Source organism: Alligator sinensis, unplaced genomic scaffold (assembly GCF_000455745.1).
Source record: "Alligator sinensis unplaced genomic scaffold, ASM45574v1 scaffold801_1, whole genome shotgun sequence".
NCBI classification, from domain to species: Eukaryota; Metazoa; Chordata; order Crocodylia; family Alligatoridae; genus Alligator; species Alligator sinensis.
This window is the reverse complement of record NW_005842036.1, coordinates 610,735-632,740: the sequence shown is the minus strand read 5'-3', so window position 1 is coordinate 632,740 and position 22,006 is coordinate 610,735. Positions and strand designations below refer to the sequence as shown.

The following is a 22,006-nucleotide window of genomic DNA, read 5'->3' as shown; positions in this document are numbered from 1 at the left end:
GCGGTTGTTCTGTGTAATTACATGGGATAAGGGGGCATTGGGCAAGTGCTGCAAAAAAGCAAACCTCTCGCTATTCATGTCCACGGGATGACTCACATGAGTTGACGGAGTAGGATTTGGCCCCTGGTTTGCAGATAACCAAGCCAGGTCCACCAAATGGTGAGATCATAACTGTGGAGAATGGCCACGCCACGCATCCTGCATGAGACACAGATCAAAATCATCTCTCTGCAGCTCCCTTGTTTCTGAAGAGACGCATCCACTTGCACCGCCTGGAGATTTGGCCCCTTGTCTCAGTATTTTGGGGTATGCCAAGGGCACTTGTCAAAGGATGACCTCCTACGGGAGCGAATCTCAGCTGCTCGCAGCCTGAGGAAGCATTTTGCGCGCTCCAACAGAGCCGGCGCCGACTGCGAGGGTGTAGGGATAGTCTTTTGTCTATTTAATTAGACACACCAAAAAATAATAATTAGGCTGGCCAATTTGCTGAGTGCGCCTACGGGGTACGTGCCTCCAAATTACTCCTTTTTTTTTTTTTTATGCAGAGAGCTAATAGCAGACACACGCCTGGGTTTCTGGAAAGGATTTTAAAACTCTCTTGCCAGCAGCAGCTGCTTTGAGGAAGGTGGTTGTGAGCTGCGAAGCGCTCTGGTGGCAGCTTGAGTCATCTTCACCCACCAGCCCGACAATAGCCTCCCCACTGCATTTTTTAGCTAATTATCTTCTCCTTTCCCACCCGCTACCTTTTGTTTATTGCTCCTCTCTGCCAGGATCCTAAGATGGGGCCCAGGCTAGTGTGTTTGGCATTGAAATGAAAGCCACGTTGTCCTAATTCCCCACTGACAAGCGGCTTATGGGCTTGCAGTGTTGCAGGACAGCATGACTCAAGGGCAACTATGGGGAAAAAAAGAACAATTGGGACCCAGGGGAAGCATTGTAGGAAGACTTACACTCATTGCGAGCCCACCCGTTACAGCAGGCAAGACAGGCAGAATGCTAAAAAGGTGGCTGCGTACCTTAGGAGCACATCAAAGGACTTCATTAGGACTTCCAAGATAAAGGTCAGCTTCAGCAACAAAGAAACCGAAGTTATACCTTATTATACACCTCTCAAGTGTTGGTTTGGGAAGGACGGTGGGTAGCGGTGGGAGCATGGGCAGCGTCTGTTATACAGATGCAGAGCAAGAGTGCCCAACCTCCTTCAAGTCCATGATGTGTGTACCCTACTCATTGTGTCCAAGCCTGGGGAGGCATTTTTCGGCCAGGTTACATCCAATACAAAGGGCTGCTGGAGCTGATCATTTCCCGGAAAAGCTTTTCCATAAATACTTCTTTGTTGAAATGGCATCTTGTCCTCTGTAGGTATGAGGACAGGTCCCAGGTTCTCGCAGGAGCTTCCCCTTTAACTTGAAACCAATGGGAGCCCAAAATATACTCAGCGACTGAAAGGTCTTTGGTTCATGTCCTATGTTTTTGCTCAGTAACGTGCATTAACACCTCCACTTGGGGTCAGGCCGATGGCCATATTCGGAGTCAGGAAGGGATTTTGGGGGTCAGACTGATATGGACCATGGGAGGGTTTTTGCCTTCCTCTATAGTGCGTGAGGCATGACCCTCTACCTAAGATCTCTTAAGCATATATTGACGACATTTCATAGCAGCCGGGCATTGGATGTCGTAGTTTCCCAGCTTTACCTGTGGCAGTTTAGGGTGTGATGTCTTTATCGTGTCAGGGTTGATGATAGTCTTATGTAAAGTTTAGGTTATGGATTGTATAGGATGGATAAGGATGATCCTGCCTTGGGCCAGGGGTCGGCCTGGATGACCTCTGGAGGTCCTTTCCAGCCCTACTCTTCTATGATTGTCGTTATTTTGCTGTTTTCTTTGGATTAAACCAAGCAAAACACAAACTCTCATTTTTGGCCCTTGAAACGGACCAAAAATGAGAATGCCAACATTAAGAAAGGAAGAACATTTCTGGGTGAATTAAAAAAAAAAAAAAAAAATCAATGGTTTTGTTGCCTCAAAATGTTGCTTGGTTTGACCCACTAAAGTGGAAATTTCATTGTTTTCTCCAATTGCCAGTGCTAGGAGCAAGTTGAAGACTACAATATTTATCAGTAGGTATCTTTATAATTTTCATAAGATTAAACTGTCATCCAGTGATAAATAATTTTTAATCTCCTTTTTGGGCAGAAATGAATGGTTTAAATTAATGGGGAAATTGTTTAGCAGTTTGCACAGGACTTTAAGAAAGTTAAGAAAGTATGCATGTGTGTGCACATCCTCAAACTACAGGATTTAATAACCTGCCATCCCTTCTATCAAATGCCTAGTGAGGTTCAGATACCTTACAGGATGTTAGCAATTCCTGTTCAATTTTATATAAGGTTTTAACCCTGATCAAACTGGCAGATCTGTGTCAGAATTTGAAAGTGTTAAACTCTATTGTAAAAACTTAGGGTGAAATTCTGGCTCCAGGGAATTCAGTTTCAAAGCCCCCCTCAACTTCAGTGCTGTCAATATTTCATTTTTCTAGGAGAGAGAATAATAGGAAATCTGCAGCACAGGTTACATGACCCTATGTAGCTTTCTATGGGAAGGATACACAGAGCCCATTCTTGTTATGTAGACTATCCCCCATCTCTGCCTGTGTCCACACAACTTCTCCAGGAGGTCTTCGAGTTAAATTGTGATGAACACAGTCCCAGAGTCCCCTGGCTTGTATTGAGCTTAACATTTTTTTTAAAGGAAAGGACTCCCCTGCTACTCCAGTTGCTCTGTTAATAATGTTTAGAGGCGCTGATGCTTTCCGGATTCCTCTCAAAGGACTGGCAAGCATCTGAGAAGGAAGACATGCAAAGAGACACAGTATGTGCTACGCTGGCCTCATGTTAATCTCTATGTGAAGAGACATTTGGAGTGGGGGTTGGAGCTCTCTAGTGTTTTTTGTAAGACACGCAGAAAGTTCCCGGAGTAAACACCATAAGTAAGCATGCTGCCCAAAGGTGGCGTGAAGTGGAAAGGTTGCCACGGCCTGCATAGAGGGATTTGAGAGATTTTCCAGGAGCATCTGCAAGTCGCCACGTTACCGTGTCTTCTGCACGCAAACCTTCTCAGGGCAATGCATAATACCTTGCTGCGTGCGTGAGACAGGGCAGCTGCTATGACATTGTGGTCACCGCGAGTTTCACGACTTCCTTCCTTGGGGATGCAAATACCTCAGTGATCAGTGCAGAAATGGGGGAATTATTTAGCTTTGGAATAATTCAGAACGGTGGAATTATTCGGCTTGCTTGCCCTTTCCAGTTTGCATGTAGGACGGCTTTGCGGCCTCCACGGACTGGCGTTCATTCAGAGTAAGCAACAAAAGTCATAAGCATGCCACCTATTAACAACCCATTATCTCTTTTTTTGGATTCCCACCAACAAATGTCAACAAAGTTGGGTCCAAAGGGAAACGTTTCATTCATTCAGTTTTTGTTGATTCGTTGCGTTTGATCGCAGCCTTCCGTTTTGACTAGCACCAAAGTCTACAGCACCTATGATTCCCAGGCGGTCTCCCATCCAGGTCCAGCACTGCTCGAGTCCCAAGCTCAGATGAGACTGTGCGCGTCCAGGCTGGCTGTGCTCTTCTGTGTTGTGCCTGCACCTAGCGGTCAGCTCCACAGGAGCCCGGCAGTTAGGTTTTCCGCAGTTGGCATCCTCTCACTGGGCTTCTTTCAAGGACTTCATCCACCTGGGAAGCTGTAAAGGGGGCTGTGGAAATATCATCATTTCCAGCATCCACAGTGACAGTGCCGAGGGAATGGCCTGGCCTGCCTACCCCTTTCCTACACTTCCAACCTCTTGCACCTCAGGTTCCAGCTCAGAAACGTGGCTCATACTTCCAGGGAAAGGGAGAAAGCATGCATGCATGGGAAAGCTACAAGCTCCTTTTCACGCAGAAGAAAGCAGGTCCATGTATAATGGGTCCTCCCCGTGAGCATAACAGGACCTTAATTATCCCACACTGGATTTTCACAAGCTTGTTAGAAACCATGGGGGCTTGTTACAGCAAAGGAAAGTGAGGCACATAAACGGCACAGACAGAAAAGCAGCTCCCCATTGCAAGTCATAGTGCTTTGCAGGCAGCGCTATGAGTCGCAATGATTTCCCAGACTTAACCGAAGTGTGCTGTTGGGTCTGGGAGTTGGGGAGCCCAGCTGCTTGCTGCAAGCCTGCAGCCTGGTCTCTGTAGCAATGCTAGTCCTCACTCCCAGCTCAGATGGTGTTTGCAAAATGGGAAGAGGAGAAAGGGAGCAGACAGAGCTCGTTCTTAGGGCCCCCCAGCCAGCGCTGGAGGGTGATGAAGGTGGATGGGAGCCCCCAACCCTGGGGGCAGGGCTCCAATCTACCACCCCACCCTCCAGCACCAGATGATAAAACCCCAGACCAAATTCCCTCCACTCCCTTTCCCCCTCCCATTCTGAAAACAAAGACAGGCCGGGAGCTCCGCAGACATAAGTTACAGAATGCGCTCCATTTTGGAGCATGTTCATCTGAACCCACATGTAATGAGGGTTCAGATTTTCTCAGGATCAGGCCCTTTTAAAGCACTCTGCAGCTATGCACTTCTGTTTGGTCATGGCTGCAGAGCACTTTCTGGGGCCAGATCAAGCAAAAATTGTCACTTCTGTCTGTGCTGAAAATGTCTTGCTCTGAGTCTTGCAGAGCAAGTCAGAGCCATCTTGTCCTTTGGTCCAACAATCTGACTGCATCCATCTGCAAAGACCTGTGTTTTAGATAATAGCTCAGGGCACTGGGAAACAGGATCCCTGGGTTCAACATTTGCTACCCAGGCACTGTAGGCAAATTCCTTAATAACCCTCAGCCTTTGTTTGCAGAGGTTATATCAGTTAAAACAAAATCTCATAGGGTACATGCAGACGTTCTCCCCATCTGGTCTATGATCATATGGCTTAAAGCCAGACTAGCACGTGCAGATGTTTGTCGGTGGTTGGCTCCAAACGAGTGCAAACATCACTAGATTGGGCTGCCCTGTTCCTGGTGGAAGTTAGTTCACCGCCTCAGGTGAACTACTTTAGATCAGGCCCACCATTTTTTGCTGGATTTAACTTCCATGAACATCTGCCCAGATTGGCATTTAGATCCACCTAACCCTAGTTAGATCAACTGGAAAGTAACGTCTGCACGTACCCTATGTCTTTCTCATCCCTTGACTTGAAAGAAGGTTTCCAGCTCTCTTTGCTAACACCATCTGCTTTATCTCAGAGAAATCCCTTTCCTGACATTTGCCCCAAACCAGATTAATCAGCTGTTTTACACTTTCCTGCAGGACGAAGAAGAAAAAAAAAAGTCCAAGCCAAATATCTATTCATTGCATATTCGATGTTAAACAGCAAAAGGGTGCTGCGTTGCAGAATCACTGCTTGATGGGGGGGAAAGGGAAAAAAAGAATAGCTGTTTACTAAAAATAATCTAATGTTCCACTTAAAAAACAAAACAAAACAGCAGGATGGAAGAAGATGAAATTAAAGGAAAGGGAAAGGAAACAGTTGAATAAGAAGATCCCACCGTGACACTAAGGGCAATGATCCTGCCCTTTGGCTTGGGCATGTGTCAAATCCCCCCATTATGTCTTGAGTTCATTCACAGGGCTGGTATCTTGAAAGAAGGACTAGGATAGACTGCTGCACTGTTAGAAGGGTCTTGTCTTGGAGAGCACATGACATAGAGGTCCCTTCTCTCTATGGTTGATGGTTGCTGAATGTTATGGCATATATGTCCCTTCTCTCTCTATGGTTGATGGTTGCTGAATGCCAGGGCATAGAGGTCCCTTCTCTCTCTATGGTTGATGGTTGCTGAATGCCAGGGCATAGAGGTCCCTTCTCTCTCTATGGTTGATGGTTGCTGAATGCCAGGGCATAGAGGTCCCTTCTCTCTCTATGGTTGATGGTTGCTGAATGCCAGGGCATAGAGGTCCCTTCTCTCTCTATGGTTGATGGTTGCTGAATGCCAGGGCATAGAGGTCCCTTCTCTCTCTATGGTTGATGGTTGCTGAATGCCAGGGCATAGAGGTCCCTTCTCTCTCTATGGTTGATGGTTGCTGAATGCCAGGGCATAGAGGTCCCTTCTCTCTCTATGGTTGATGGTTGCTGAATGCCAGGGCATAGAGGTCCCTTCTCTCTCTATGGTTGATGGTTGCTGAATGCCAGGGCATAGAGGTCCCTTCTCTCTCTATGGTTGATGGTTGCTGAATGCCAGGGCATAGAGGTCCCTTCTCTCTCTATGGTTGATGGTTGCTGAATGCCAGGGCATAGAGGTCCCTTCTCTCTCTATGGTTGATGGTTGCTGAATGCCAGGGCATAGAGGTCCCTTCTCTCTCTATGGTTGATGGTTGCTGAATGCCAGGGCATAGAGGTCCCTTCTCTCTCTATGGTTGATGGTTGCTGAATGCCAGGGCATAGAGGTCCCTTCTCTCTCTATGGTTGATGGTTGCTGAATGCCAGGGCATAGAGGTCCCTTCTCTCTCTATGGTTGATGGTTGCTGAATGCCAGGGCATAGAGGTCCCTTCTCTCTCTATGGTTGATGGTTGCTGAATGCCAGGGCATAGAGGTCCCTTCTCTCTCTATGGTTGATGGTTGCTGAATGCCAGGGCATAGAGGTCCCTTCTCTCTCTATGGTTGATGGTTGCTGAATGCCAGGGCATAGAGGTCCCTTCTCTCTCTATGGTTGATGGTTGCTGAATGCCAGGGCATAGAGGTCCCTTCTCTCTCTATGGTTGATGGTTGCTGAATGCCAGGGCATAGAGGTCCCTTCTCTCTCTATGGTTGATGGTTGCTGAATGCCAGGGCATAGAGGTCCCTTCTCTCTCTATGGTTGATGGTTGCTGAATGCCAGGGCATAGAGGTCCCTTCTCTCTCTATGGTTGATGGTTGCTGAATGCCAGGGCATAGAGGTCCCTTCTCTCTCTATGGTTGATGGTTGCTGAATGCTGTGAAGGTACTGGGTGTTCCCAAGGAAGGCAAAAAGCTACTTATTAGGTGCATCTACACATGCTCTATACTGTGTAGCTGACTCATTAGCTCTGCAGTAAAGCATCACTGTCTATACATGCAACCATATTAGGACTCAGAAAATTAACTAACTCTGCTGTAGGATAGCACTGCCTGGGATAAGTACTGCCCCATGGTGGAGTTATTTACCGTGTCAAAATGCACATATAGACAGGGCATGAGAGTGCTAAAGTGCAGGGGCTGCCTGCGGGCTTGCTGCACACTGTGACCCCCTCATGTACCAGCCAGCCCTTCTGCAGCATGTTGAGCTGGGCTGGAGCAGCCCTGGGCTGGGAGGCTGCCGGGTCCCCTGCCAGCTGCAGCTGCTCCAACCTGTCTCAATGTGCTGCACTCCCAGGTGCACGTGTAAATGCTGCACCTAAACTCTGGCATGAGCTACAATGGAGTGTATTGCTACATGCTAATTGTACATGTAGATGTACCCAGGAAGTGTCCCAGGGTCCATCAATGAATCAAAGACAGAATATGCATTAGAAACTAAATTAGTTAGTTCTGCCCCTCTGAACAACTCTGTAGGGCTGATCCCAAACCCACAGAAGTCAGATCCTTCCATTCACTTCATTGTCTGACTTCCGCCTGTTCATTATTTAGGGAATCCAATTTAAAAATACTAATTTCTCATAAAAATGTAGATATCTAATATTTCAATGATTGCTAGCAAGAGACCACATACTTTGGAGAAGAGGACCTATCTGGGGACATAAAACATCTAAGTCCCTTTCCAGTCTCTGCCACTGAACTATTGTGCACCCTTGGTCAGATCACCTAATCTGGCTTTGACTCGGTTTTCCTTCTCACTGTTTCTTCATCTGTGTAGGGGTTGTCTCCTGATTTCTTTATGCATGGAGCCTAGCATGGGGGCTGGGGTCTTGGGTGAGGTCCAGAGGTGTTACCATAATACAAGAATAATGAAAATAATGTCAGTGGAAGGGGCAGTTAACGATCAATATTATAGATATGCAGAGAGAAGATGGCTACAGCTAAAACCAGTGAGGTGTAGAGTCTCATTAACAACCGGACAAAAAGAAACAATGCGTGTGTGTGTGTGTGTAGGGAGGGGAGAGGAGGGGAGAAGTGTATTCTGCCTACGTCAATACAGCCTGACATCTTCAATGAACTTGGGGACACATTACAATCCCGGGATCTTTTCAGTGTAAAGGTTGATCGTCAATGGGTTATTATACAGCATTAATAATACATTTATAGATATGCTACACGATTAATTTGCAAAGCATTTATGGCACCGAACAGTAAGAATGCATTATGATAATCACTCCTGGTGCATTGACTTTTTGTAAGGGTTTTGCTGATCATTATAATTGGCTTGTTATTACACAGGGATATAATAACACCTCTCTGTGTAGTAGTTTATAGCACATCAATAGCAAATGCATTCCCTTTATTGGAAGCGATGTGCGTTTTGTATATAATATAGATGAGTAAGTGCAATCCTTTTGGATGAATGAAGTTGCTAATGAATTGGCTCACTAACGAGTTGAAATAACAACCCATTTATTATGCATTTTGCTATCAAAGGTAGGACTGTAGCAATGGTGACAGTGACCTTCCTTTAAAAGTGTTACGGTGGTTCTTTCTTTTTTCCCCTCATTTTTGCTGTTCAGAAAAATAGGGTAGCACATAATGATGCTTCACAAATATGGATAAGGCTGTGGCTGAGACTTTCAATTGACTGAGGCTTTAGGACAGCCTTGAAATGCTCACTCGGTATGTATATCCATCCATGTATCCTTGCAGTCATCGCACCTGAGCAAAAGCTGGAGTCTTTTCACAAGTCAGAACTCAAAATCTCCCATTCCAGAAATGCAATGTGTTGCTTAATCTGAAGGGGAAATTCTGTTGTTGGCTTTAGTGGCATTGGGATGTGTACCTTTTGTGGTTCACCTTCCACGTGCCAGCAGTGCGAGACAGAAGAAGAAACACTGAGGCAGAGCAAAGAGGAAGGGGGAGAGATACACTTTTCCCATGATAGACCATCTCAAATACAGGCTACTCATTTATCAGAACATCAGCCAGAGCTGCAGCGCCAGTAGAAAAACTACTATATAGTTTCTGATTAAAAAAAAAAAAATGCAACGTTTATCTGCTCAGTATTATGCCATTGCTTTTATTCCTCATGAAAATCAAAACTGTGAAATGGTTATGTTAAAACTGGAGGGGGAGGAGAATCCATTTTGGATTTTACCCCACCCTGCATGGGAAAGGAATAAGCAGGGAGATGGTTATTTTAGTTTTTTATTTTCTTTGAACATCTTGAACTTTTTTGCAAATAAATAGGAAATCTTCCACGGGGACTTTTTTTTTTTTTTTTTTAACTGAAAAAATAATAAAAATATATATTTTTTAATTGCCCCCCACAAAAAAAAAATCTAAAAAAAAAGTCAAATAGCTGTATAATGCTAAACAAGTGAGGGTCAGATAAAGCTCCTTTGCAAAGAAGGCCAAATGCTGCTTTTCTCGGATGTTTTCATTTACTAGCAAGTAGCTATTTTCAAGTTAGATTATTTTCAACTCACCTCACCCTTAATGTCTGCTTTCTGAGCATGAATATGGAAGGAGTAAAGCTCTCCTTTCTTCATGGAGGCTGAATGCATTCATTAAAAGAGGATCAATTTGGAAATGGTTCATGCTCCTTTGTCAGCTTTTTGTGCTGGAGATGTTTTAGATAACGAATACTCCATATCAGCTCAAGATTTCTGTATAGCCCCCATCAAGGGCTACCTCCCTGCTGAGCCTATTCGGGAATCGATCGGGATAATATCCATCAATTCTGTGCATAAGATCTTGGAGAACAAACAGGTTTAGCTGAACTTGTGGGTACCCGTATCAACAAAATCTGCACATATTGACATTTTCTCATCACTAACTCATAAATTGCACAGCTTGAGAGGTCAGGGACCTCCCTCAGGAGTTGAACTTGAGACGTATGGGTTAAATTCCTGGTTCACTGACTTCCCTATGATCCAAGGCAAATCAGTGATCCAAGGTAAATCACTGTGTCTGTCCATCCTGCAGTTCCTTGTGTTGTACCATGGAGGTCATAGCCCTTCCTGTCTCCCACCCTTTGCCGTCTTGGCTATCTAGACTCTAGGTGCTGCCTCGTTACCTGTCCAGTGCCTATCACAACGGGGCCTGCTCTGGGCTAGAGTCCAGAGAAGGTGCAAATGTGCAAATAATAAAGCCTAATTAAGCTACTGTGGATGACAGGAGTCCACCAAATGCCCTCAGACCATGACCTTGGCCAAGCCTACTACTTGTGATGAGGACGCCGGCAGCACTTGGATGGGACCGCGACCCTCGTGATGACTATTACTGTTATTTTTGTACTGAGGTAGCACCCAGAGTCTCCACTAAAGAATCCCATTATACTAAATGCTGGGTGAACACATCAGGAAACACGACGTCTGGCTGATACGAGCCTCACGACTGAGTTGAACAAGCAGGGAGAGAAGGGAGGATCCGGGTGAAGAAGACAGGACTGCATAGTTGCAGAGGCAGGTGCAGAGCAATTTGCTGGCTCCAGGTTACTTGGCTGATGGGATGCTCAGCAAAATAAATGCAGTTGGCTGTACTCATCTCTTCCCTCCACTTTTAGGGGTTATGGGGTCATGGTCGGAGAAGCTAGTAACCTTGAGCCAGTCTTCTCTGTGGTTCGTACCAGGGATGGTAATACTGACCTCCTATGTAAGCTTAAGGAAATGCTTTAAGGAAAAACACATAAAAAAGGGAGCAACAATATTGGTTGACTGAGTTATCCTAGCAGTAGTGTTTGAGGAGGAATGGCCCTATATATGAAGATCAAAGTGGCTCAGTGAGCTGCTTTTTTTCCCCATCCAGCCCTCCACTGGATCCAGTGTGAAATTATGCTTCACCAAATCAGAGGTCAAAGTGCTTTGGTATAAATTACATCAGAATAAGGGATGTGTGTCTGCAGTTAACCTGGGGTAGCTGCTTGTGTGCAAATAGCTATTCCCTGTTCCTCTGCCACCTCATAGCAAGATGCTCTAACAGCACCTCCTGCAAGCAGCTCCCCTTGGATAGCAGATTGGTCTGTCCACTCTGGATCCCAGTATATTTTTGCTGAAATCAGTGGAATTAATTCATGCACTTAAACATGCCCTTGGAAACTGTCAACTAGATCATGAAGGTCTTGAATTCAGTGGTTTCTGGCAACTGGTCACAACATTGCCAGATGGGCAATCTTCAAAGATACCTGGACCTGAGCTATGGGATCTAGCCCCCTGCCCAAGGGGCAGGAAGTCAGCTGGGGTCAGATTATTGATTTGGGTACTGCCCTTTCACTAATATTGGCAGGGGTTAGGGTTTTAATACCTTTACAAATGTGGCCACCAGTAACCAACTAGAATATCATAAATTCTGATGCATTCTGGATATTTCAGATTTTACCTACGTTGGTACTTGTATAAGACAAGTTCTGAAATTCAAAACTTACGTTTGGCTTTTCACGACTATCACGTGTTTGACTGCAGATCCTTCATTACCTGCATCATCCTGAGTCTTTTTTTTTTTTTTTTAAGTGAATTTTAAAATGGGACAGAAACTAGGAACCCTCTGTTGCTTGCAAAGAGATGTCTGAATTGCCCGGTTTAAATTAAGGCCAGCTCAGTCCTGAAGACCTGCTGCTAGCTTCTCTGTGATCGATATGAGTCATTGAATGAGGACTGAAGAGTCTTTCCCCGTAGCTGCACATGACAGAAATACAAGTTCACGTCGCTGATTGAAAAAGCTTTTTGAGACTCAAAACCTGTGGGTTTTTGACCTGTGGGTCAAAAAATACTTTCTTCTGTGACCTGCACTGCAGATTGCAGTTGGTGTGAACTTATCTTGGAAAGAACATGAAGATCCTTCAAGTTCAGCCCTTTTAGCACCTTATCAGCTCTCCACATTTGGTTGTTGCACCCCAAACCCAGGCTGAGTTTTACTGGGTCCAGGTACTGGACCTGGATCTGGCAGTTTTAGCTTTCAGTCACTGAGCTGGCACTCAGAAGAGCTGGGTTCTCTTTGCAGGTATACCTGTGCCCTGTTGGTCAATGCTGGGAAGCTATTTCACCTTTTCGTGCCTCAGTTTCCAGATCTGGAAAATGGGGATGCTACTACTTATCTCCTTGGTAAAGTGTTTCGAGATCAATGCATGACCAGGGTTTGAGAGGAGCTGGGTTTTCTGAGTTACACGGGGCCTTTCGCAGAACGCATATTGTGAAGCAGAAATGTTCAGCAGCGCTACTTGTAAAGCACCTTATATTATTAACCTGAAAAAGTCCTAAGAGTCAAACTTCCTTTGCACTGCCAAAACTTTGATTTACGGGTGTACATTGGTGCACCCTGTACAGCCTGGACAATGAAAACCAAATGGGGGTGAGGGGAACATTTTCTCTTTCATGCAAGTTTTAATTTATATTTTCTCCATTGTATTCTTTGTTGGGTTTTATCCCTCCCCAGCCCTTACAGTGCCCACATGCAAGTGGAAAATTAACTAAGGAGGGAATTAATTAAAAAAAAAAAAAATTGAGCACTGAACTTTCAAAGTTACATTTTTCATAATACAATAATGCCTTTTGATTGTGCTAACCATGGCACGTGGGTTTGGGATGGTCTGCTGGAAAAGAAAGGTGGACCATCACAACGTCAAAGAACCACGGGACCTTTAGTTCAACACCCGGTAGAGAGGCAACCATGCCATCCAGCTTCTCCTCAAAACCCCCAATGAAGGAGATTTCACAATTTCCCTGGGCAGACACTTCCACTGCCCTATGTCTCAGACAGCGAGAGGGTTTTGTTTTGCTCTTATTTTTTGCCCCCATCTCACTGCCTAAATCAGCCAAGAGCAACCTCCTTGCAAGGACCAGTGCTCCAAATCCACGTGGTGGGAGGTCATTTTTGGCACTTGTTCCTCAGCTCCCTCCCTCTCAAAGCCCACCCAGGCCCCTGCTTGGATATCTTTTGGAAGCACTGTAAGATCTTCCTACTTGGGCAGGGGTTTACCAAACAAAGCTAGGACAAGATGTGGTTTAGGGGCTTTGATCTCTGGGATAGCGTGGTTCCCTTTTAAGTTGCTTTATTCTCTTATTGCTCTTCTGGTTTTAAGTTATTCTGTTTTCTTCTGGTAAGCCTCCCCCAGCCTTTGTCAGGAAGGACAGCATCTACACGGAGCAAATATATAAATAAATGCAATCTGCTTTGTTGCCATTTAAATGCATTTTTATTTTTCTCATGCTGTGCAGAGTAGCACTGCAGTGAGAGTCCCCCCGACTCCTCCCTTCTCATCCCAGGAGGATAAACAGTTTGCTTTGTCACAATTCGGCTGTCGAAGGGCCTGTTTGCATTTTCCCGAGCAGCATTTCAGCCGGTTTGGGCAACTTCTTGCCTTCGAGAGGAACGCCGGTATATAGGATAGGACCCTTGCCTTTGATTCAGAACAACTTGTTCCATGCAGTTGTGCAGACTTCCTTTTTGACCTTGACTAAATCACTGAGAGCCAATTTTTATTTTATTTTTTTTAAGGATGTTCAAATCCTGCTTGGTGCGCCTGTCTGCATCTTTAAATATCTTTAAAGACCTGGTCCCCCGACTCTCTGACACAGCTCCCCATTGATACTAAATGACATTCGTGCTGTGAGGATGACTGTGTTAAGGAATATAAGAAGCTCAGGCAGTGCAGCACAGAAGTGCCTTTCTAGATAAATGGAGATTTTCAGATGTACTTAGTAGCTCCAGGCTGCCTGGGAGGCCATGGAAGTTGTGCTCCTAAATCCACTAAATGATTTTAAAAGTCCCCCTAAGTCATGCTTTTTGTGGGTGATGTCTTTTATTGGACCAACTGCATGGTTGGGAGAGATGTAGGCAAGCTTTTGGGGACAAAGCACCCTTCTTCAGGTCAGGCCATCGAGGCGACAAAATCAATGCAGCATTCCCTAGGTAGCTTGGTTCTTCTAAGTGGCCCTATCAAAGCCTCGTTTGTCTCATTGATACTGGTATAAAGTCAGCATAACTCCAGTGAGACCCGCTGCTGGCTGGAGCATCCAACCTGTTTTGTCAGCATGTACAGCGGCATGGCCCACACAATTCCTCCTGCCTGTGTAACCATCATCTGAATGGTAATTAATTCCCCAAATCTTTATTTTATCCATCTCTGGAGTCACTGAAGAATGGCCAGATGCATTGATTATAAACCACAAACACTGCAGCTTGCAAGTAGCCATTCAATTAACTTGAAATTATGCTGCCACAATGTAAGACGCATTTGATTTGTTTCTCCTGATGTTCATGGGGTTTTTTTTTAAGTGTGGATAACAAGAGCAAGGGGCAAGGGACCAGCTCAGAAGTCCCAGACAGACAATGTGGAATGAAGATGGCATGACTTTGTATGAAAGAGCCTTGTTACGTGTTGCACTTAGCACGTGTTATATGTAGATCATAGTAAACTCGAAAAGTTGTCTGAGCAGGCCCACACAGATGCTCCTGATCTATGTGCGGGCCGGGAGCAATCCAAGACCCTTTTTTTGCATGGCGGGCTGTGGCCAGCAGCCCGGACATGCCGGGTCGGGGAAGGCAGGCGGCACGCTAGAATTAGGCACGGACGCTTAATGGTTGACTTAAGATTATTTACTTACACCGTAGATGGTCGCGGTGCAGGCTGGAAAACTTCCAGGAAAACTTCGCTTAAGTCCCAGTTTAAGGACTCGGACAGAGCTCTGGATTCACTCACACGAAGTTTGCTAGGCTCCGTGGAACTTTGCGCGCAGGGAAGGGTACGTTGAGGGATCGTTCGGCGACGGGGAGAGGCAAGAGGCTGATCAGACCCCTGTAGCCTTCTTGATATACACGCTGGGTCCAATAGGCTCCGCAGCGCTTAGAGATCTTCACGAGATGTGAAGTCTCCTCCTCCTGATGTTCGTTGAGTCCTCCAACTTGGGCGGAAACCACTCAAGCCTCTTATACGGCTAGCAAGCCAATCGCTAGCCGCCACGTAGGAATAATTTAGAACTGACCGATAGTGGGGCACAAATTTAAATACAAATGGCGGGAACTCCTTGCAACGTGCATTTCTGTGTTGCAACGAAGAAATGCACCCTGCAAAGAAAGCTACAAATGGCAGGAAATAATTCAGCAGTGCCAAAGCACACAAACAAAAATCACACCCTTGGGTTGTGACAATCTAAATATAGATTGGAGTCTGCACTGGAGTTTTGAACTGACTCCCACGTGATGCTGGGGCTGAGACCAAAGATCAGCTGATTTTGGGTCTCTGCTCTGGGATTGCTCAAGAGCCAGATGGAAACTCCCATGCAGTCTTGGGGCTGCGGATCACAGGTCCCAGGCCCAGGACCACAATTGATCCTATTATCTTCACAGAGCAGCCACAAGTTAACACGTGTGTTACTCAATGGGCGCATCTACACATGCATTAACATGCTTTAGTTAATGCGCATTAAATCAAGTACCCCTCTATTGTGAGGTACTACTCATTAGCCTGTCTTAATGCATATTAACTACAGATCACAGGTTTTTAGGGCGCTTATGCATGAGTGCGGAGGCTGCTCTGATATGCTGGAATTACGGATTAATCGAGTCTGCTGGAGTGTGGTAATTATAGCTCGCTAGCAGCCTCCTGCATCTCGTGTATCAGCATCTCGGCACTTCAAAGTGGTGGTGGGGCACTTGAACTCAAGCTCATCCAATGGGCTTGAGTTCAAGTGCTCTCACCACCTTTTTTGAGCCTGGGGACACTGATAGTTCAAGTGCTCCCACCAGATAGTTCAAGCGCTACCACTGCCTTTTTGGAGCATGGGGATGCTGGTACAGAAGACATGGCAGGGGTTTTCACACAAGACACCATGATGCTTTAATCAGAGCAGCTCTTGGAGCCACTCTAATTAAAGCACCGCCTCCCCCGCCATTCCCAGAGCACGTGTAAAAGTGCCCATAGTGAAGCTTTAATGCGCATTAGCCTATTTTAATGCACGTTAACGAAAGAGCACTTCTTTTAAGTGATGCTTTAATGCACATTAAAATACACTAATGCACATTAAAGCATACGTGTAGATGCAAGAGATACTCCTCACTGGAAAAGACTTACTTTTGCTATGATGCAAGAGAATTTAGCACATGTTATCCTGCTTGAATGCTCAAACGCTAGTGTTTCAAGGGCGGTTAACACGTGCTAAAAGTAACATGTAAGAAGGCCCAGAGAAAGGTAGTCTGAATTCAGGCAACAACCTGAAAGCATTGTAGCATCTGCTGAAGTAGGCTGTTGCCTATGAAAGCTTATGGCTAGGGACAAAAATTACACCAAAACCAGTATAAGTGATCGGAAACTGGTTTGAATCTGTAACACGACAGGAGTTCAGTGCACACAAACCACTTTCAAAATGGCTGAAACTAGTTTAAGATAAACCTGGATGGATGTAGTATCAGACTGAACTGATTTAAGTTAAATTGGTTTATTGAACTTCTGTCCCAGTTCCCCCCAACCCGGATTTAAGGTAACTCACAATCCCCCAACATCCCAGGATGCTTTGCACCTTCCCCCACAAACCTCCTTTGCAGGGTGGGCAGGCTAGCCTTGGCCTGAGCTGATGCTCCAGCCAAGCAAGGAGGCGTGCTCTAGCGCCCCCTGGCTTGTGGCCTGGGCCATTGCAGGCATGTGGCTGCATTGCTGGAATCAGAAGTGAATGTCTGTTCACTTGCTCATCGGTTCAGTCTACGCAGCTTAAAACAACCTGTGGAGATTGAACTGAGTCACCCTCGGGCTTTTTGACTGTCCATACTTAGCCTGTGTGTTTCTGAATAAGTTTGTCTACAAGGTGCCACCCTTCCCTGCCTTCTGCTTTACCGAAGAGATAATTAGACTGAACTCCCCTAGTGTCCCCCCCAGGCACCCTCCATCAACCTGTATCATTATCTGTTTGGCAGACCCCATGTTATTATGACCATACCGTCTCAATAACCAAAGTATCTAAATGTGGACACCAGATAATATAGGGGCATTTCTGCATTTATCCAACCAGCTCCTAACTTCTAGGATTCTTCTAAATCCCAGCAGAGAAACTGGTGGAAATATGAGACTAATGACACAGCTTTCCAGCATGGCAGCACCCCGGTCTTAGGTCTACAGCCGACGGACACAAATGAAAGGGAGAGATGTAGCTAAGTCACGGTGGACAAGGACAGCTCTGATGCGGGCTGCTAGTTTCAACTGGATCACTTGAAGCTCTGAGGAATGTACTATATGGAAACAATCCTGGCCTGGGCTGTGAGGAGTGTATCATACAGGTGTTTTCCATGGTTACTTCCACCAATATAGTATAAGTCATATAGAATGAATGAATAATAGGAATACAGAAACTTCTTCCTGTTTGCATGCATCGATTCATGCAGCTGTCAAAACAGATGTGCTCACTCGAGTCCCAAGCCAACATCTGCACTGTGCTTTTTCAGCTTTGCAATGGCAGGCATTCGCTGCAGGACAGGACCAGCTGAGAAAAGTGGGCCGGCCCCTTTGCCTCCCTTTGGAGCGTCCAGCCAGGGTTAGTTAGGGCTCCCAGCATGAGGAAAAGGGTCCTTGGTGGAGAAATGTTTCATATCACTGGGCTTTGCATGGGCATATAATCAGGAAAGGCTTCATTCCTCAGACATTAGTAACACATTGACCTTTAACAACATCACCAGCCTTCACTCTCTCTTTAAAGCATTATATTTATCCTCAGGGAAAAAGCTTGTAACTCCAGGTTGAAGTCAGCAGTGGATCATAAGGCTAGCTGTGCTATTCAATTGCCCTGCCTTGTTTAGGATCCATTTATTTCCAGCTTTTTTTATTTTTTTTTTTTTATCCCAAATCTAAAAAAAGCAGTGGCCAGGCTGGCAGCGGTGTGTGATTAATAGATTGCACCTTTAGAAAAGAGTTAGCAGAAGGGAATTAGTGTTGCAGCCTATTATTTATTAATTAAATGCAGACACCCTATTTATACCAACACTGATGACATTAGTCCATGTCCATACTTTGAGACTGCATTATCCATCCGGTCTCCTAGCAGGGTAATGATTGTTACTAAGCTGTTGCATATCATTGTGCTGTTTCTGTCACTCTCTCCCACCTTCCATTTGTTAAGCCTGGAGAAGAAGGATGGGGCAGTGGTTGAGAGGTTCATCCCAGAGCTTTGCAGTCAGGTCCTGGCTCCGCCACTGATTTCCTATATGTGACCTTGGATGAGTCCCTTAGTCTCCCTCTTCCTCAGTTCTCTGCCTGCAAATGGATAGGACTCCCCTCTGTTTCAGGGAGGCTTTGAGGGTAAAGCCTGTGTGTCATTGGGACACAGTGGAAATGGAGGCTTGATAAGTATCCTATAGCTGAGGAAGCATAGAGTTAATCCACTGCCATCAGCATCAGTGTGAGCCCCTGGATAGGAAGGGCAGTGCAGTTACAAAGATGTGCCCATTTCAGCTCTGGTGGAGGCTACTCAAGGGAGTGGGGAGGGGGCCTTAAAAACAATTTAGGTTGAAAGTCCACAGCTGCAGCCTGTAACTAAGAGAGAAATAAAACCGCTTGCAGGCTTCACTATAATTAATTTTGTTCCCGATGTTTATTAGGGAAAAGACAGGATGCGAAAATGTATTGGCTTTTAATACAACCCGCATTGCGATAAGCTGGTCCTCCTAATTCAGAGATGTCAGAAGTGCAGTCCGTGGGCCAAACACATCCCATCGCTTTCTGAAAAGGTTCCCTTATCTACAGTGCACAGACCCAACCCGGGAAAGGCCACGTTTTCCTCCATGTCCGAGCTGCTATTATTACATGGGGAATGTCAACAAGCCGATTATGGCTTCCTGATCCTGGGCTGTGTTGGGTCCAGGCTCGGCATGAGTTAGAGCTACCTAGGGGTTGCTTTGATTTATGTCAGGCTTGCGACCACCAAGGCTATCTCGGTCACCACACGGCATCCTCCTCCTCCAATATCTCCCATTGCTCGGGAGGGCGGTGTTGGCCCAGGAGCGAGCTTGCCGGCAGATAATTCCCAGCCACCGCATGGAATTGTCCTCTGGCTACAGGCAGATTATAAATGAGACGCCAGCCCAGAAACAATATACGGGCCTTTGTGTATATCTGAGCACAGTGCCTCTAAGTGTTAAGGCTGCATTCTGTGTGCCTCGCATCTTTGCATTAATAGTGAAGCTGCTGCAAATTAATTGCAACCCATGGGGCACCTGCTGCGATACCCACCCCCCTAAACAGGACACTGTTTGAACACCCCAAACTATGCACATAGATAAGCCAGAGATTTGCACACCAGAAGGGCCTAGGCAGCTTTGATGTGACTGGCAATCCTCCGGGCATCCCATGGTCATCAAAACACCTGCTGGTGGTTAGCAAAGAGTCACGCATTCTCCTGTCCCTGATTCTCTCAACTTTAACACAGTCCATCCTCTCGCAGTGCTAACTTTTCCCTATGAGGCATTGCTTTAGTTACCAGCTGGACATTCGCAGACAAGGTTCCTTGGGTAAAGGTGATATCTTTTATTAGACCAAGTCAAATAGTTGGAAAAAATTTTCTTTGCAAACTTTCGGGTACAATTACCCTTCGTCAAGCAGAGGAAGCGTCTGCAGGTGGTCTGTGCTCTTCCTGGATGGAGCAGGAAAGCAGCCAGAGGCCAGTACATATGCAAGAAAGCCAGTCAGTTAAAAAGGGGGTATAAGTTGTAGCCGTGTTGGCCTAAGGACGTAGGTTAAATGTCAAGTCAGTTCAAATGTAACTGGACTTTTTGCACTCATGGATGGGGAGGAGCCCTACATGATCCTGAATGGAAGGCGTGGGAGTGCCTTGAGGAAGATGTCATCAATTATATACAAATTTGAGATCACCCGGAGTAGAGAAATGAGTGAAAACAGTGTACCGGCATGCCACCCTCTGGGCCTCGATTGAAACCCAGTGAGGTTTGGGTTGAACCTGGCAAAGATTTGCTTTGGAAAAGCACAAAGCAAGGACCCTTCCAGTATGGGCTTGCTCATCATTTATTTAATAATCCCCTTTCCTCCTGCAAAGCCAAATATTTAAAAAGCCTGGGGCATTATCTGCAACAGGACACGCTGCAAGCAAACGCGTGGCAATTCGCACGGGGAACAAAGCAAGCAGATTTATTCCAGACCGTCTTTCTGGGTGCAAAGGCTAGCCGCTTGTGGCCTTAGTGCAGCCAGCTGACATGTACAGACAATTAGCACATTTTCTCATGGACCGCATCCATTTGTTTCACCGGGGAACCTGCCTCCTGCTCATTTATTTCCAGCAGAGATGGGAGGGCAGGCAGATTAACATCCGAAAGGGTGGCCGTTGAATATGCAAAGCATGAGCTTCCGTGGCGAGTCTGCATTAGCAAGAATTAGTCCAAGAGCCGGAGAGGCAGATTTTGGGAGAGGAATCCTTGCAGCTTGTTTCTTTGAGAGGAGCCGGTTGGGGAACTCGGGGTCCCCTATGCCCTGCCTTGCCAAGATGTTGTTCATCTGCTGATTTAAAACGTGGGATTCATGTTGATCTCCACAGCTGGAGATGACTTGATATGTGTGTGCCTCCAATGTTAAACATCAGCAGCAAGCCCTTCTCTTAGCAAGGCCCAAAGGGAGGGGGGTTGCTTTCTGATTCAGCTGCTACAGGGAGGAAAGACCCCTTACCTTCTCTTGCAAAAGGGGCCGAGCAGCGTGCCAAAGGTGAAGAAATGCCTTTAATAGAAAGGCTGAATTGCCGAAGGAGAATGAATAATCCTCAACTTTGATAGCACTTTTTTTATTAGCAGATCTCCAAGCTCCCCGCAGAGGAGATCTCTGTTTTATACATGAGAAAGCTGCAGGACAGGAAATGTGAAGTGATGTGACTAAGGTCTCCCAGCAGGCCCCTAGCAGAGCTAGTGGTCTGAGTCCCTGGAAAGATGACAGCGCCCCATGTTTTACCGTGAGTCTTGGCCACTGGCTGGTGTTGCTTAGCTGGATACATAGGAAAGGGTTTTGATGTGCACAGACCAGGACCTCACCCCATCCTGGTTTGTCAGGACCTGAAGGCCCAGGGGATAAGACCTGCCCGGCGGTCTCAGAGTGGCCAGGTAGTGCTGAGATGTGCAGGACGGTGCCCAGGAGCTTGCTCCTTCCCTGACCTCCCTCCACGCTCTGTGTCATAGGACTCTTTCATTGCTCATCTGTCGGTTATATTATCTCCTAAATGCAGCCATGGAAAAGAGCAATAAAGTATGCATGACTGTCTGGACACAAAGGGCTCAGCCCCTACTCAGCCCAAACGAAATCCCATAAACAAGCGTTGGGTTCAGATATCGTCCTTTTAAAGCTCTTTTGAAGGCTTGGGGTTGTTTGGGTTTTTTTTTTTTTTTTCTTTTTTCTTTCTCTTTTTACATAAAGCTATTCTACCTACAGCACCGAAATGCCAGCCAGGCTTAGAACAGCAAATACCCCCGCAGCACAAACAGGATCTAGCTTCAGAGAAACCGCACGGCTTCTTAAAGCCATGGCCTTGCCTTTTAAAAGTGAAGGGCAGGCTCATAAAAAGGCCCTTCTCTTATAAAGCTTTTCCTTTCAAGATGCTTGCAGCTGTACCGCCTTGGGCAGCGATGGCATCAGAGCAGGCAGGCGAGCTCAGCAGGCGCTTGTGTGAAAGACCTCCAGATCCTAGAGCAAGGGGTTGCTTTTTCTTTGGCATCCGTACTGAGACACACCAGAGGCTGCCTTGCTACCGGGCCAGTCTGATACACCCATGCACAATCCCACTCTGACCCAGGTTATAAATCCCGATGCTCCGCCAAAAAAATCTTGGTAGGTAACAATTGCAGTCTGCTTTGTGGTTGACTTTCCTCCACTTTCCTTCCACTTGGGGGCTGGACTCGATGCTCTTCC

The 22,006-nt window shown here is 46.1% G+C and overlaps 1 protein-coding gene across 31 annotated transcripts in view; it reads left to right on the top strand.

The window, feature by feature from the left end:
* LOC102368354 (CUGBP Elav-like family member 4) overlaps positions 1-22,006 on the top strand; it is an 840,681-nt gene that overhangs the window by 473,959 nt on the left and 344,716 nt on the right. For 8 of the 31 annotated variants that reach the window (XM_025202769.1, XM_025202786.1, XM_006022464.3 and 5 more), the window contains exon 4: positions 3,958-3,981. The exons of the other annotated variants lie outside the window; for them this stretch is intronic. In XM_025202769.1, coding sequence (XP_025058554.1) covers positions 3,958-3,981 — 24 coding nt within the window. The remainder of the gene's footprint in view (positions 1-3,957; positions 3,982-22,006) is intronic. 31 annotated transcript variants of the gene reach the window in all.